The sequence below is a fragment of the Grammomys surdaster genome, unplaced genomic scaffold, assembly GCF_004785775.1.
Source record: "Grammomys surdaster isolate TR1022 unplaced genomic scaffold, NIH_TR_1.0 125789, whole genome shotgun sequence".
Lineage (NCBI taxonomy): Eukaryota > Metazoa > Chordata > Mammalia > Rodentia > Muridae > Grammomys > Grammomys surdaster.
The window spans coordinates 1,995,330-2,009,213 of NW_021620620.1; the positions used below are offsets into that span (position 1 = coordinate 1,995,330).

The 13,884-nt window shown below is 39.4% G+C and overlaps 1 protein-coding gene across 3 annotated transcripts in view; it reads right to left on the reverse strand.

Moving 5' to 3' along the window:
- Positions 1-8,847: 8,847 nt before the first annotated feature.
- The window catches only part of Wapl (WAPL cohesin release factor), a 70,003-nt gene continuing 64,966 nt past the window's right edge, over positions 8,848-13,884 (reverse strand). For all 3 annotated transcript variants that reach the window (XM_028789095.1, XM_028789096.1, XM_028789097.1), the window contains exons 18-19: positions 11,645-11,740; positions 8,848-11,193 (exon numbers count right to left, since the gene is read on the reverse strand). In XM_028789095.1, the coding sequence (XP_028644928.1) occupies positions 11,128-11,193; positions 11,645-11,740 (162 nt within the window). In that variant the 3' untranslated portion in view covers positions 8,848-11,127. The remainder of the gene's footprint in view (positions 11,194-11,644; positions 11,741-13,884) is intronic.

A 13,884-nucleotide genomic window follows, 5' to 3' on the forward strand; every position in this document is an offset into this window, starting at 1 on the left:
AGGAAAGAAGGAAAGGAAGAAGGAAGGAAGAAGGAAGGAAGAAGAAAGGGAAGAAGGAAGGAAGGAAGGAAGAAAGGGAGGGAGGGAGGGAGGGAGGGAAAGAAAAAGTGAAGGCTGTATCATGTACATTACAAGCGCTAATGTAACATTACCAATCTACCTGAAAGCATCCCCTGAAATGTGGTCCAAGGATGAGAGGCAACACATGTAGTAGTGTAGATAGAAAATGGCTGGGATCTCAGTTGCGCACTTTGCTCTTCTCCAGTCTACTTTTTCTTCTGTGTAATTTCAATATATCACTCATAACACCTAAAAATGAATGTCTTTACTATGAGTCTGAGTGTGCTATTTCTGTCTGGACAGGCAGTAGCTCATGCATGGCATTCAAGTGCTGTTCAGTGAGCCAAAGGCTGCGTACAGGATGTGGTTTGACCAAGCCTAGTGTATATATAGCAGGCGATTGGGACAAGTGAGCTATTTTTATAAGAACTGTGCTTAAGTTTTCATCCCAGATGACAGAAGTGTGAAGTAGAAGAGGCTGGAGAAGTGGTACACACTCCTGCGGTATTTGGTTCTTGTGGTTGCATTTTCCACGGGATGCCATGCAACTATCTGAAAGGCTGACAACTGTAACCTCCCAAATTTATCCTCTACTATCTCATTTCAGTCACCAAATGCTATCTGAAGGCTCACATGGCCAGTCATGCAAAAGTTCATGCTCAAATAGTTCAGAAGCCTTTTTATGGTCTATAGGTTCAACTCAGGATGTGGGTTTCAGCCCAAAGCCAGGCCCAGGCGTACCAATGATACTAAATGTCTACATCCCAAAGCCCAGACATACCGATGATACTAAATGTCTAAACCTAAATTCCAGAGAAGTGTTTGTTTATTCATTTAGGAGGTGGCAATACAGTACTACAATCCTGGGATGGACCCCAGGGTCTCATGCTTGTCGGACAAACTTTCTACTGCTGATCTATTGTCCTATCCATCCTTTTACAACTCCTGGGTAGCTGACATTGCAGCTGTATGTCAGCAGGCATGGCTATAAACATCAGTTTTATGTATGGTGGGGGGGGGGGGGGGCCCCCGAGGCACAAATCTATAATGAACCCTAACACCAGGAGGCTAAGGTGGGAAAATTGAGAGCTTTAGGCCAACCTGGACTATATAGTAAGACTTTATCTCAACAAACAAGTATTTGTGTTTTTGAACACAAAATACAGTTTTACAGTAAAAGGACCAGGTGTAGTGGCACACATTTGTAATCGAGGCACTTAGAGAGTAGGGGGAGGGGATCAGAAATGCAAGGTCTGCCCCTGCTGTACAGCAAGTTTGAGGCCAGCATGGCTACTTTAAACCCTCGATCAAGGAGAGAGAGAGTAGGAGGGAGAGAAGGGAGGGGAGAGGGAGAGACAGAGAGACAAACAGAGAGAGAGAAAGAGAGAGACAATGGAAGAGAGGGAGAGACAGAAAGAGGGAAAGACAGAGAGAAGAGAGGGGGAGAGACAGAGAGAGAGGAGGGAGGGAGACACACAAACACACACACACACAGAGAAAGAGAGAGAGAGAGAGAGAGAGAGAGAGAGAGAGAGAGAGATTTTCAATGAAAAGGTCCTAAGCAGTGTCCACCCAGATCCTAGAACTATTTCTTCTATATTTCTAAACATGACACTTACCCTGAGTTTTCTAGATTTTTCCATTGACTGTCTCCCTTAGATTACTTTAATGTTACCATTGTCTAGTGTTCACTCTTTCAACTGTATAAATATTACCCAATAAGTCACATTGATTTTCTCCTATAGTTTTGCTACCTCTAAGTTAATAATTTGCTTAGTTTTCTGACTATCTCTAACTAGTCAGGAAGATCTGTCCAACATGAAAATTGCATGCCAGTCACTCACCCTGGAGGTAGCTTCTCAGATTAATTTTGTTCTTCTTGACCAAAATATTCCTAGAGTGTTAATGCTTCAAATTACTGCTTCTACAGGACTTCATTTTCTTTTATGCATGTGTGTCAGGGTTTCTCTGACTTGTCCAGTCTGGCCTTGAATTCACTCACAATCCTGCAAAATCAGTCTCCCAAGTATGAGATTCTTAGCCTTCACCATTGAACTCAGCTCTCTAGAACCTTAAATGGGACTTTCCTTGCTAAGACAAATTGGAATTTATTTTAGAAACTGGCCAAGATAAAGTAATTTTAAGCTACACTCCTAAGATGCTGTGTATTGAAACGAATAAAACCAGTTTCCTGCCATCAACAAACTCTGAATGGAGTAACTCCAGAGGCAAGAAGAAGTGGTACCATCAAAGGAGACGGAATCAGAGTGCCGGGAACTTAGCTGGCTTGGGCATCGTACAGATATGGATTTAACCCTGGTTCTTTCTGCCTCTGTGTGACTCTAGCTAAACATAATGGTCTCGCCCCATCATGAATGCAAAGCTGGTAAGAGCTGCAAGAAGAGGAGTCTTACCTGCAGCAGCTGAAGATCACATAAGGCTCATTTCCAAGTCAGCATCTTCCAAAACTGATGGTGCTCAGGGCAAGCTTAGGGTGCAGCATGCAGATGATAATGGAGTTATAATGATCTCACTTGCTGAGGGAGGGCTTCTGAAACGTTCTCCACCTGTGACTTCTTTACACCTGTGTGTGTAGAAGTTATGTCCTGGTTCTACCTCCCAGCCCCATGCTCCCAGAAATTAAGACTTAGACTCAAAATATATTTACAAATATCTTGGCCATATAGCTAGGCTCTTCTCTGACTAGATCATAATTTAAAATAACCCATTTATTTTAATCTATATTCTGCCACATGGCTGGGTACACATGCTCAGGTAACATGTGTCTGTCTTGTAACATCTTCCCAGGTGAATCTCCCAGTCCCAGCACTATCCCAGAATCCTTTCTGCCCCCGAGATGTCCTATCTCCTATTTCCTACCTAAGCTATAGGATATCAGATTTATTATTGGCAGGTGCACAACCATACAGACATATTATATACATATATATATGAAATTATTTTATTACATTTATTTATTTATTTATTTATTTATTTATTTATTTATTTATTGTGTATGTGTACATGGGCAAGCACACAGCATGGCTTGCATGTGGAGGTGAGATCACAACTAGAGGTTATCAGTTCTCTACTACCTTATGAGACAGGCATAGATCTCAGGTTATCAAGCTTGGCAACAAGCACATTACCGACTGCACTATCTCATCAGCTCATCACACTTGAGACTCAGTTTGTGTTTGACCTTGGAGGCACAACTATATAAAGTAGGTATACAAATCATTTGCTGGCAGTAGCTCATAAAGTTTTTTTTTAAGTCCATGATACATGCATAATTTTACTACTTAGTAAAGACAAAAGAAAACTTGTATCCTATTGAGGTGGGTGTGCTTATTTATTTTTTGCATAAAGGATTAAACGTTGGCTGAGTACCTAACAGTGAAAGATGGAGAGCATCTACAGGCTCCAACTTTTTACTTTACGGTTCTCTGTGCTGACAGTGTCAGTTTGCATAAAGACAGTATAAAATGGCAGATGTGTGCTCATAGCGATTTCAGAAATTATTGGAAATTCTGTCCTAATCACAAAAACAAAACAAACTTCACTGAGCAACTTGTGTGTGTGTGTGTGTGTGTGTGTGTGTGTGTGTGTGTGTGTGTGTGGTGGGGGTGAGACAATGATGGGTATGCCAGTCAGTTCTCTGCTTCCACCTTCCTTGGATTTCAAAAATCAAATTCAGGTTGTCAAACTAACCATCCATCTTGATGGTCTCCATTTTAATGAAACTCAAAATCGGCAACTCCAGCAGCAGGAAGGTGTTGGTGGTGGTGGTGTTCTCCTCATTGTCATTGTCCTAAGACAAGGTCTCCTAAAACTCAGGCCAACAGAGAGCTGGAACTTCTGATCATCCTACTTCTGGCCTCCCAAGTGCTAGCTAGAATTACAGGTGTGTAACACCATGTCCAGTTCTGTGTGGTGCTTGGAATTGAAACCAGGCCATCCTTGCTAGGCAAACACACTCCCAACTCAACCACATCCCCAGCCCTCAAACCACAGTTTTAAAAATCGAGCATTCTTGCATATTACAATCCAAAGATATACTAACTTCATAATGATGTGCTGCAAAATGATAGGAAGAAAATGGTAAAAGGTTTTGTTTTGTGTTTTCTTAAGAGTAGAAAACTTTATATAATATAAGCACTGCAAATCATAGCTTACAGTAGACTCTAATATGAACAAGGTGTTTCAAGTAGTTTCTTCTTTTTTTTTTTTTTGGTTTTTTTTTCGAGACAGGGTTTCTCTGTGTAGCCCTGGCTACACACTCTGTAGACCAGGCTGGCCTCAAACTCAGGAATTCGCCTGCCTCTGCCTCCCAAGTGCTGGGATTAAAGGCATGAGCCACCACTGTCCAGCTCTTCTATTTTTTATTTTCAGGTTTTTTTTGTTTTGCTTGTTTGTTTGTTTGTTTGTTTGTTTTGGTGGCATTACATTCATGAAGCACGGCCTGTGCAGGCATGTCATGTATTCAGAATCAAGACTGCAACAAACTCGACAGAACACTGGCTAGTCAGAAACACCTGATTTGACATAGCGTGGTAGGAACTATCAGGTATCAGGGTCCCCCGGAAACTCTCCTTGGAAGAACGTGTCCTTCCCTTCCTGCTAGGCCAACATCCTACCACTCTCGGTAATTTTGGGTCTTTGTAGAAGAGATGAGAAGGCTATGATAGAAGCACCAGTCAAGTGAAATCCTCTATGTACCAACTTAGAATGTGCGCATGTTTAAAATTATGGCATGTAAAACCTAAGCCAGAGCAGATCACTGAAGTTATACAACAATCCAACTGTCAGCATAAAATCTACCCAGTGCCTGCTCCTAGGGATCAGCTCACCCCCACACCTAAACTCCTAAGAAACGTAAAATGATGTCAGTAGTCATCTAAAGGTCATGAGCGTTTCCCCCCATAGCACCAATGCTCAACCCTGAGGTCCTGCTGGCAACTAGCAACCTCAAGCAATGTACACCGTACATCTTTCCCAGTGTTTATTATATGAGAGTGCCAGAAACATACATGGTCAGACACTTTGTGTTCCTCCAAACCTGACGGTTGAGGTCAAGTCGGGACATTTAGATCCATAACCTCATTGCATTTTATAAGAAACTGGAAAACAAACCGATAAAGATGAATCCCTGCTGTACCCCAGTTTGGCCAAAGTGAGGAGACAGACTCCTGCTTCCTCATCCTCTTCTGTAGCAGGGTAACAGGATGAGACAAAGGCCTGGGGATGGATATATATATGTATATGTGTGTGTGTGTGTGTGTGTGTATACACACACATATATGTATAGTTAGAACCATGTGGAGTCTCTTCCTAGGAGGTATAAGGGTCTGTGATTTGCCAAGAATGATCCCAGACTCAAAAACAGTATGCAGCAGCAAAGAGCATTTGATCTGCAGGGAACCTGCATTCAGTGGTCCACCATACTTCAGGATGGAAGACAGAGGTGTGGACTTTGCAGGGTCAATGTAAAGCCTGTTAGGGAAGGAGTGGGTGATTTTTACCTTTCTTTCCCTTGATTGGTTGACTCTATCTCAAGGGGTATAGGTAGGTGCCTTTGTGATTGGTTAAGGCTCTGGGGGATTTGTGGAACTTTTGCTAACTATACTTGGCTCAAGCTAGGTGGTGGGGCAGCTTCTACAGCTTCTGATTGGCTGTTTGTTTCTATAATTGACTCGTAGCAGAATGGTTTCCTACTGCTGCTACATTTTACAATAAAGCTGGGTAACTTGGGAGGAGCTAATGTGGGAGGAGTGAAGGAGATGGGGGGAGAGATGTAGCAGCCAAGGAGAACTATAAACAAGTGGGCCCTGAACAATCCTGGGTAACGATTTATAACTTCAGGTTAGATATTGGAAAACAACTCTGTGTGGGCAAATTGTTAATTGAGCATTTTAAAATATACAAAGCCATTGGATAATAATTAAGCTTTAGAGTCTTATTTCTACCGAGTACCGCACGGTTGGTGGGTATTGTCTGGGGTTCAGCCGAGCTTTGTAGAGACAGCCTGGGAGGTTGGCAGAACCATCTTCCACCCTGGCCTAGTCCAGTGCTTCTGGCCGGTCAGAGCCGAGCAAGCCGCGGCTCTTCACCTCAGGCCTTGCCTAGTCAGGAACATGGTGGCCCCATAAGAACAAGCCAGATTGGGCCATGCCGTTTTAAATATTACCTCAACAGACACGTTTTGGACTTTTTCCATTCTGAAAAACAGAAACTTAGGCCTAGTCTCCCAAACTGCCAGTTTGCAGCTTAATATGGAGGCTGACTCTGGCTAATCCTGTTCTCTCAGAAGAAAAGTTTCTTCTCTGGCTTCTCTGATGCCAGCACTTTAGCTTTTTTCTAGTATGAGATTTGTCAACTGAAGTCCTCGGGAACTGAAGAGAGCACTGTATCTGTGGTAAACATTCTACAAGGCTGATTGGCTATTTAGAGTGTCCATGACTGTGGGGAGTTGGAATGTTATAGGTTGGAGCCAAATTATCCTGAGAGACCTTATTCCCCCCACAATAGCTATTTAAGGCGGTGTGATCTCATATCCTGTGAACTTTAGGTAAATTCTTGTGTAATGTGCAGAGCCATGCCTTCCATCACCTCAAATTCTAAGAATGCCCTAACAATCTGAGACTCGTAGCAAAGCCTTCCTCCATTTTGCTGTATCCCACCTACTGATGTTTCCATCAATATATTTTTAACATGTCTTGGTAGCCAACTAGATGGCTCAAGGAGTAAAGATGCTTGATGCTCAAGCCGTACAGATGAAGGTTGCTTCCCAGAACCGATGTGACACACATCTGTAATTCCAGCACTCTTGTGAGATGGGACGAAAAAAATGAGGAGAGTTCCTGACCTGATAGCCCAAAGCAGTGCCGCCAAACAACTGGGGTGACATTTATTACAAAGTGATCTTTTTAGGTTCTAATTTGAAGTCAATTTTTGTTACCTATAGGACACTTGCTTAAAATATCTTTTTCTTTCTTCTTATACTAAAGGTGAATCTGATGGTCAGGTGAATTTCTTGGAGATAACAAATAGATCCTATTGAATCCAATCTAGCAGTCTGTCTCTTAATATTAACTTCTAGCCATTTGGTATTTTCCTATGTCTCGTTTGCTTACTGGTGCGTTTTGTTGTCGTTTGTTTTTCTTCTAGCTTCCATGATGTGTTTATCCTTCTCTTCAGTCTAAAGGATTACTTCAAGTATCTTTTGTGGAGCTAGCTTAATAATCATGAATTCCTTCAGTCTGCTTTTATCACAGAAAGCTCTTTTCTTCTTAGTTATGATAGTTTTGCTAGGTATAATAGTCTGGGTTGACAGTTATTGTGCTCTAGAGCTTGAAATACATCAGCCCAAGCCCTCCTGGCTTTCAAGGTTTCTATTGAGAGAGATCAGGTGTTATTCTAACGGGTTTGTCTTTATATTTGACTTGGTGCTCTGCTCAAAGCTTTCAATATTTTTTTTGTGTATTTAGTGTTTTAACTATGACACAGGAAGGTTTCCTCTATTCTTATCTATTTGGTGTTATGCTTCCTGTACCTGAATGGGCATCTCTTTAGATTCAAGGAAACGTCAATAAAATTATCTTCTCGAAAATAATGGTTTCCATCCTTCAGCATGAAATTCTAGTTTTTTTCAGGCCCAGAATTTGTAGGCTTGTTCTTTATATAGTGTCCCATATATCTTATTTGTACTTTATTTTTGTCTGAACATTTCATCTACCTTGCCTTCTATCCCCAACACTCAGTCCAATCTTTGATCCATTCTATCAGTGACTCCCTAAAACCTTTTAATTTGCTGCTTTCCATTCCCAGTAATTTCAATCTTGAGTCTTTCTAGCTTCACACTGACTTCTGCATTTATAACTCCTATCAACTTCTTTGTTTCAGTATTTTCTGGTTCAGTTTCAAAATCTCAGCCTTACTGGAATGTTTAGTGTATCTACATTTGATATAAAAATCATTATCAATAGATATTCTGGACATCTTTGGCATATGCACTCTCTGTAATATGATTTTAGCCAGCAAATTCTTAGAGAATCTAAAATCTAAACAGAATGAAAATGTTCCTTACACTAGCACACTGACACTTTGAGAATTCAAACTGCACATACGCACAAGTTAGAGAAAGAGGTTTGACCAAATCACTCAGGACACTCTGCATGAAGTTACTTAATTATATCTCCATCAGGAGGCCATCAACAATGAGCTGTCCAAACCTCTTTTTGATCATTCTAAGAAAAAAAAAAGCCTGAAACATTTAGAAAGCACTAAAGTTTGCTCAATCTCCCTCTGCTTTAGTAGTAGGGGAAAATCCTGAAATCTATTCTTGTGACTAAAGCAAGCAAGGCAAAGTTGAGGAATCTACTTGCAAATGTAAAAGTCTTTAAGGCTGACAAAAAAAATTAAAAGCTTAAAAAAAATGGCTATCAAACCTCAAAAGCAAAGAAATTTACAGTTATATTCAGAAAGCCAAAAGTTTTCAACCAACATATAGGGTGGGCATTCTAAAGACATAACTAGACACTCAGATGACCACCGTCCCTAACCAGCCCAAAGTGCTAAAGACATGACTAGACACTCAGATGACCGCCGTCCCTAATCAGCCCAAAGTGCTAAGTGGTCACGTCCATTCAGATCGGTACTTAGAAGTACAGAAAGTATTGTAAGAAAAGTTAGACACTTATGCTCAAATGACACGGTGTGATGGCCTTATCAAGTTTCGAGACTTCTTCCTCCAAAACAGGTCAATAGACTTATGTTAAAGACAACGTGTGTATTTAAAGTAGCAATTTTATTTGAGTTAAAATTATTTACAAAAACCCAAAGACATACTTCATGAAACTGGTACAAACTATTTTTTCCTGCCGTTGGCTTTTGCTCCAAAGATCACAGCTGAGAAATACTGTATAAAATAAAAATAGGATTGGATTCAGAAAAGTATCCTACTGTTCTAATATCCAACTGGTAGTATTTACAGAAATATTTACAATGGAAAAAAGGTTACCTTAAAACTTTAGTTAATTTGCAAGTCAGCCTCAAGTACCCTAAAATGAGAGTTCTCTGAGGGTTAAAAACACAGAAACGCACTGCAGTTGGTAAGGTGAGATCCTCCTCACAGCCCACCCACCAAAACCTGCATCTCTATCAGTGCTTGACAATTAGTTAGTATTTTTAAAACAAAACAAAAACTGTTAAACACTGAGGTAAATCAATTATCAAATGATCACCAGTGTAACAGAAAAAATGTAATTCGCCCTGATTGATCTCGTCCAACTGTTTACTGTTCTGTTCCTTACCATCTGCCACAGTCAAAAATCTGTTTCCCAAATCCAATGATTAATAAATATCAATGCATTTTTTAAACAATTAATTAAGATTTATCTAAGGAAATTTGTGGACATCATTTATCAGTATGCTTAAAAAAAAAAAAAAGTTCACTAAATTAGTTTGGTACTCAGGGCAAATACAGTCTCAATGGTTCTCACATTACACTGGCATACTGTGTTCCTAAAGGTCATGGGGAGGGGTTTGGGCGGGCAGAAGGAAGAAAACAATTTGCCTAGAGTCAGTTACTTCCTTATAGATTTCCCAACAATCTGCATTATCAAAAATAGGAAGACAATAGAAGGCAGCCACTGCATTTAAAAAACATTACAGCTGGCACTGATACAAGAGCCCCGGTTTGTTTCTTTATACAAGGAAATAACAAAGTCTAAAATGAGTCAAAATTAGACTTTTAGCTATTTTCCCCAATACACACCAAACTAATATTTTTATGGCTTCAAGTTTTACAAATCCAATGAAGAAACATGATGTAATTATCTGAAAGGTAATTAAAAGTATTAATGAAACATCTCTGGAAAGCCTGTCCTCAGGCCAATTAATAAAAAGGGGGAAAATGTATAACCAGTGGTCTGAACAATACAAAAAAAAGGAAAAAAAGAAAACTATGAAATTTAACCTATAAACCATGTTCTGTGTGTTCCATAACTGTTTTCGAAACAATTGCTCTATGAACATAGAATCTGAATAAAAAAGGGTCTTCTCTACACCAGCAATTTTAAGGCTTTGCGCTTATGCAATTGATCCTGTCACTCTATAGAAGAATATACACGCTATCTGGAAAAACGAATTCCACATTGGTGTTTTAGCTTCCTTATATTTACTGTACTGAACATTAGAAAATATATCTAGAGAACTTCCCTCAAAACTTAACAATGTTTCAAGAGCCTCCCTAGCATTAAGTGTAAACTACCCTGGGTTTGTCTATTTTTGCTTAATCCTTTAACAGGGCACATTATCTTATATAATATAATATTCCCTCAAACTGCTATTTGTTTTCTTGTGCCTATAGCTATGACACATAATGGTATGACATTTGAGTATGGACATGGTCTCAGAAGTGAAAAATAGTTCAACACCCAAACCTAATCAAGAATAAAAAAATATACTATTAATCCCTTGTGTCTTTGGATTCCATCTCATTTTAAATATAGACAGTAGTTCAGGGAACAACAACCAAAAAATTCACAAAATTATTAAAAGCTTTATTTACGATTGGAATCATTCAACAAAAAGCAAAAGCAAATGAGCCTGAAAAAGGACCTAAGCTGTTGTCTAGAATGTCCTCAGAACATTCGATACCTCAGTAGCTAAGCTGCCTCTGCACCTGACTGGCATGACAACAGTGGCTCAACATACACAGCAGTTGCACTAACAGCAGCACAAATGTCCCCCTTTAAACCTTGCCCGAAATAAAGCAAGGAAACAAGGGGAGGGTATAGACTCTGCCAAGTAAGTGTATTTAAATACTGCATGGGATTGTTAACAGCCTGAACCTTTTCCCTCATTTTTGATAGCTGCAGATTGATGTAGTAACTGTCATTTAGCAAATGCAGAATGCATGATGAAGAAATCGGGTGATCATAAAAATCCAAACATGAATGATACTGATGAATGTTCTTGGTATATCTTCAAGGACTTCTTTCATGTCTTTTCTTTGTCTAAGGATAGCTCCAGCATTACCAAGCACCTGAAGCAAAGGTAAAGCAGCTAGCAATGTTCCAAATATTCAATCACTCTAGAGATAGACTTCTGGCCTGTTGTTCCAACAGCACACTAAGAAGGAAAGGAGAGAAATGATGGTTAATACTTAACAATAGTTTTCTGTTTGTGGGTAGCATCATCCCACAGCCTAGAAGCACAGTGGAATAAAAGGAGAAAGCAGATACATAGACATTCTCTATTATCTGGCCACCACAGGTTGTTCTTCCACTCTGCCCTTATCACAGTCAATTAAAAATTTTAGGAACATAAATCAGAATGTACCTTTCTGTAAGTTGCCTATGCTAAATATTTTGCCACAGGGAATAATACTATGGGATTATTCTTTTCACCATCAATGTATTACATTTAAATTGAAAAACATATAAATTAGCCAGGTCCCACTGGTCCAGCACTGAATGGCTGAAACATGAGGATTGTCAGCCAGGGTTACAGTGTAAGGCTTTGTCTAGAAAAAATAATCAAAAACTCATATTAACTGAAATATGCAATAAAAGTTACTTACGGTAAGATTCATGAAGCTTAAGAATTTTTTAAGCATCTCTGTCATTATGGAGAAATCTCCTTCTGGAAGATATTCCCTTACTGTAGTTACATTGATCTGAAGAAACAGATTAAAAACAATTAAACTGGTAGAAAATGATACTGTAACTCACTTGATGCTGTTGGGCCTGCTGCATATCCTGCATCTACAAAGGACCCAAAACTCACTGATTATTCCCAGTCCACATTCACTTACCTATGTGCAGGCACATTCAGGTCAATTCCCTACTCCATACCACCCTACCCACAAACAGAAGATAAGAATTAACCAAATCTTTTAAAATGTATCATTTGTGATAAATTATGCGGCAATTATTTTCTAGGAAAGGTGATTTTTTTTTATTTGACTAATAGCAAAACCAGCCATACACACACACACACACACACACACTATCCCTATATAAATAGAGGAAACTATTACATGACCTGATTTATATATTCTATATCATTATATTTAAAATTGCTTAATTTTAAGTGGTGCATGCCTTTAATCTCAGCACTCAGGAGACAGAGGCAGACACATATATCTCTGTGAGTACAAGGCTAGCCTAGTCTACAGAGTGAGTTCCAGGACAGGTAGGGCTATACTGAGAAACCCTGTCCCAAAAAACAAAAGCAAAACAGCAACAAAAAGCTCAAAGATTCAGAAAGAATAAAAGAAAAAGACCTCTGGGCAGGCTCATATATATTAAAGAACACAACAGTATGAAGATATGACATAAAGGGTTAAAAAGAAAGCTTGCAATTTAACTTCTGTTGATGGGTGAAAGGAAGAAACTAATTACTTTCTGAAGAAATTACCACCAACCTCAGTTCTCTTTCTTGTAAATTACACAATTATAAAGTGAAATAATGAGATGGAACACACCAGAAAAGACTGGTAATAAACTCCGAAAATAGGAGCTAGAGAAGGCTCGGCAGTTAACAATACTGGCTGTTTTTCCAGAGAATCTGGGTTTGAATCCCAGCATCTACATACAAAGTGGCTCAAAACTGTCTTTAACTCCAGTTTCATTGGATCTAATACTCTTCTGACCTTCAGGCACAAGACACATACTTGATGTACAGGCATACATGCGGAGTATGCTGGTTAGTTTTCTGTCAACTTGCCACAAACTAGAGTCACCTTGGGAAAGACAATACCAATTGAAGAACTGCTTCCATCAGACTGACCTGTAGACAAGTCTATGGGGTGTTTTCTTCATTGATAACTGATAGGGCAGGCAGCACCACCTCTAGGCAGGTGGTCTTGGGTTGTATAAGAAAGAAAATTATCAAGCCAGTAAGCAGGACTCCTCGGAGTTTCTGGGAACTTCCTATCATGGAGGACTGTAAATTATTAAGATAAACCTTTTCCTCCTCAAGTTCTTTTGGTCATGATCTTTTTACAGCAATTAAAAAAAAATCAAAACTACTACACAGGCAAAACATCCATACACACGTTTAAATTTAAAAACCTGCTAAAATAACCATCGTCTATAAAAGTAGTTAGTACCAATCATCACATTTAAACAACCTCCACAATGGCAGAGAAAAAAAAATGGCTGAGATAACTCTGAAGGACTGCTCAGTAAAAAAGTATGTCTCTATGATAGAATAAATACTTGTCATGATGTGAATGAAAGCCCTTCATTAGTTGAAATTCTTCTTTACTCCTATATAAAACTAAACATTTATAGTGGCTGTGGAAAGGACATTACAACATTCCAAGTACAGGAGGTACAAAGAGGAAAAATAGACCATGAACTATTTGAAAAACATAATAGCTATCCAAAAGGCATGCTGGCATTGGTAAACAGAGAAGCAGGCTTAACTGTATGTTCTTAAAGTAGCAAGTAAATCCACCATTCCATTGCTGTTGACAAGGCAAAGACAGACAAATTACATGACTAGCAAGAGCTCTGAAGAAAGCTCCATCTTGCTGCACTGCGCAAGAGTCAAAGAATACAGAGGGAAGAACCAAAAACAGCAGTGAGGAGACTGACCATTGCAAAGTACAGTTAAGGTGGGTAACAGAAAATGGTATCAGACTTTCTTATACTTCCTAAACACAGGGCTACAGAACGAAGGCAGCTTACTGCCCATAACTATATGAGTGCTTTATCTCTTCCACAAGGGAAAAGACAATTCACTTTGTATTTGTGGTAGCACCTAGTTTTCTAATTATAAGGATTGACAAGGCAACTAATATACCATATCCAT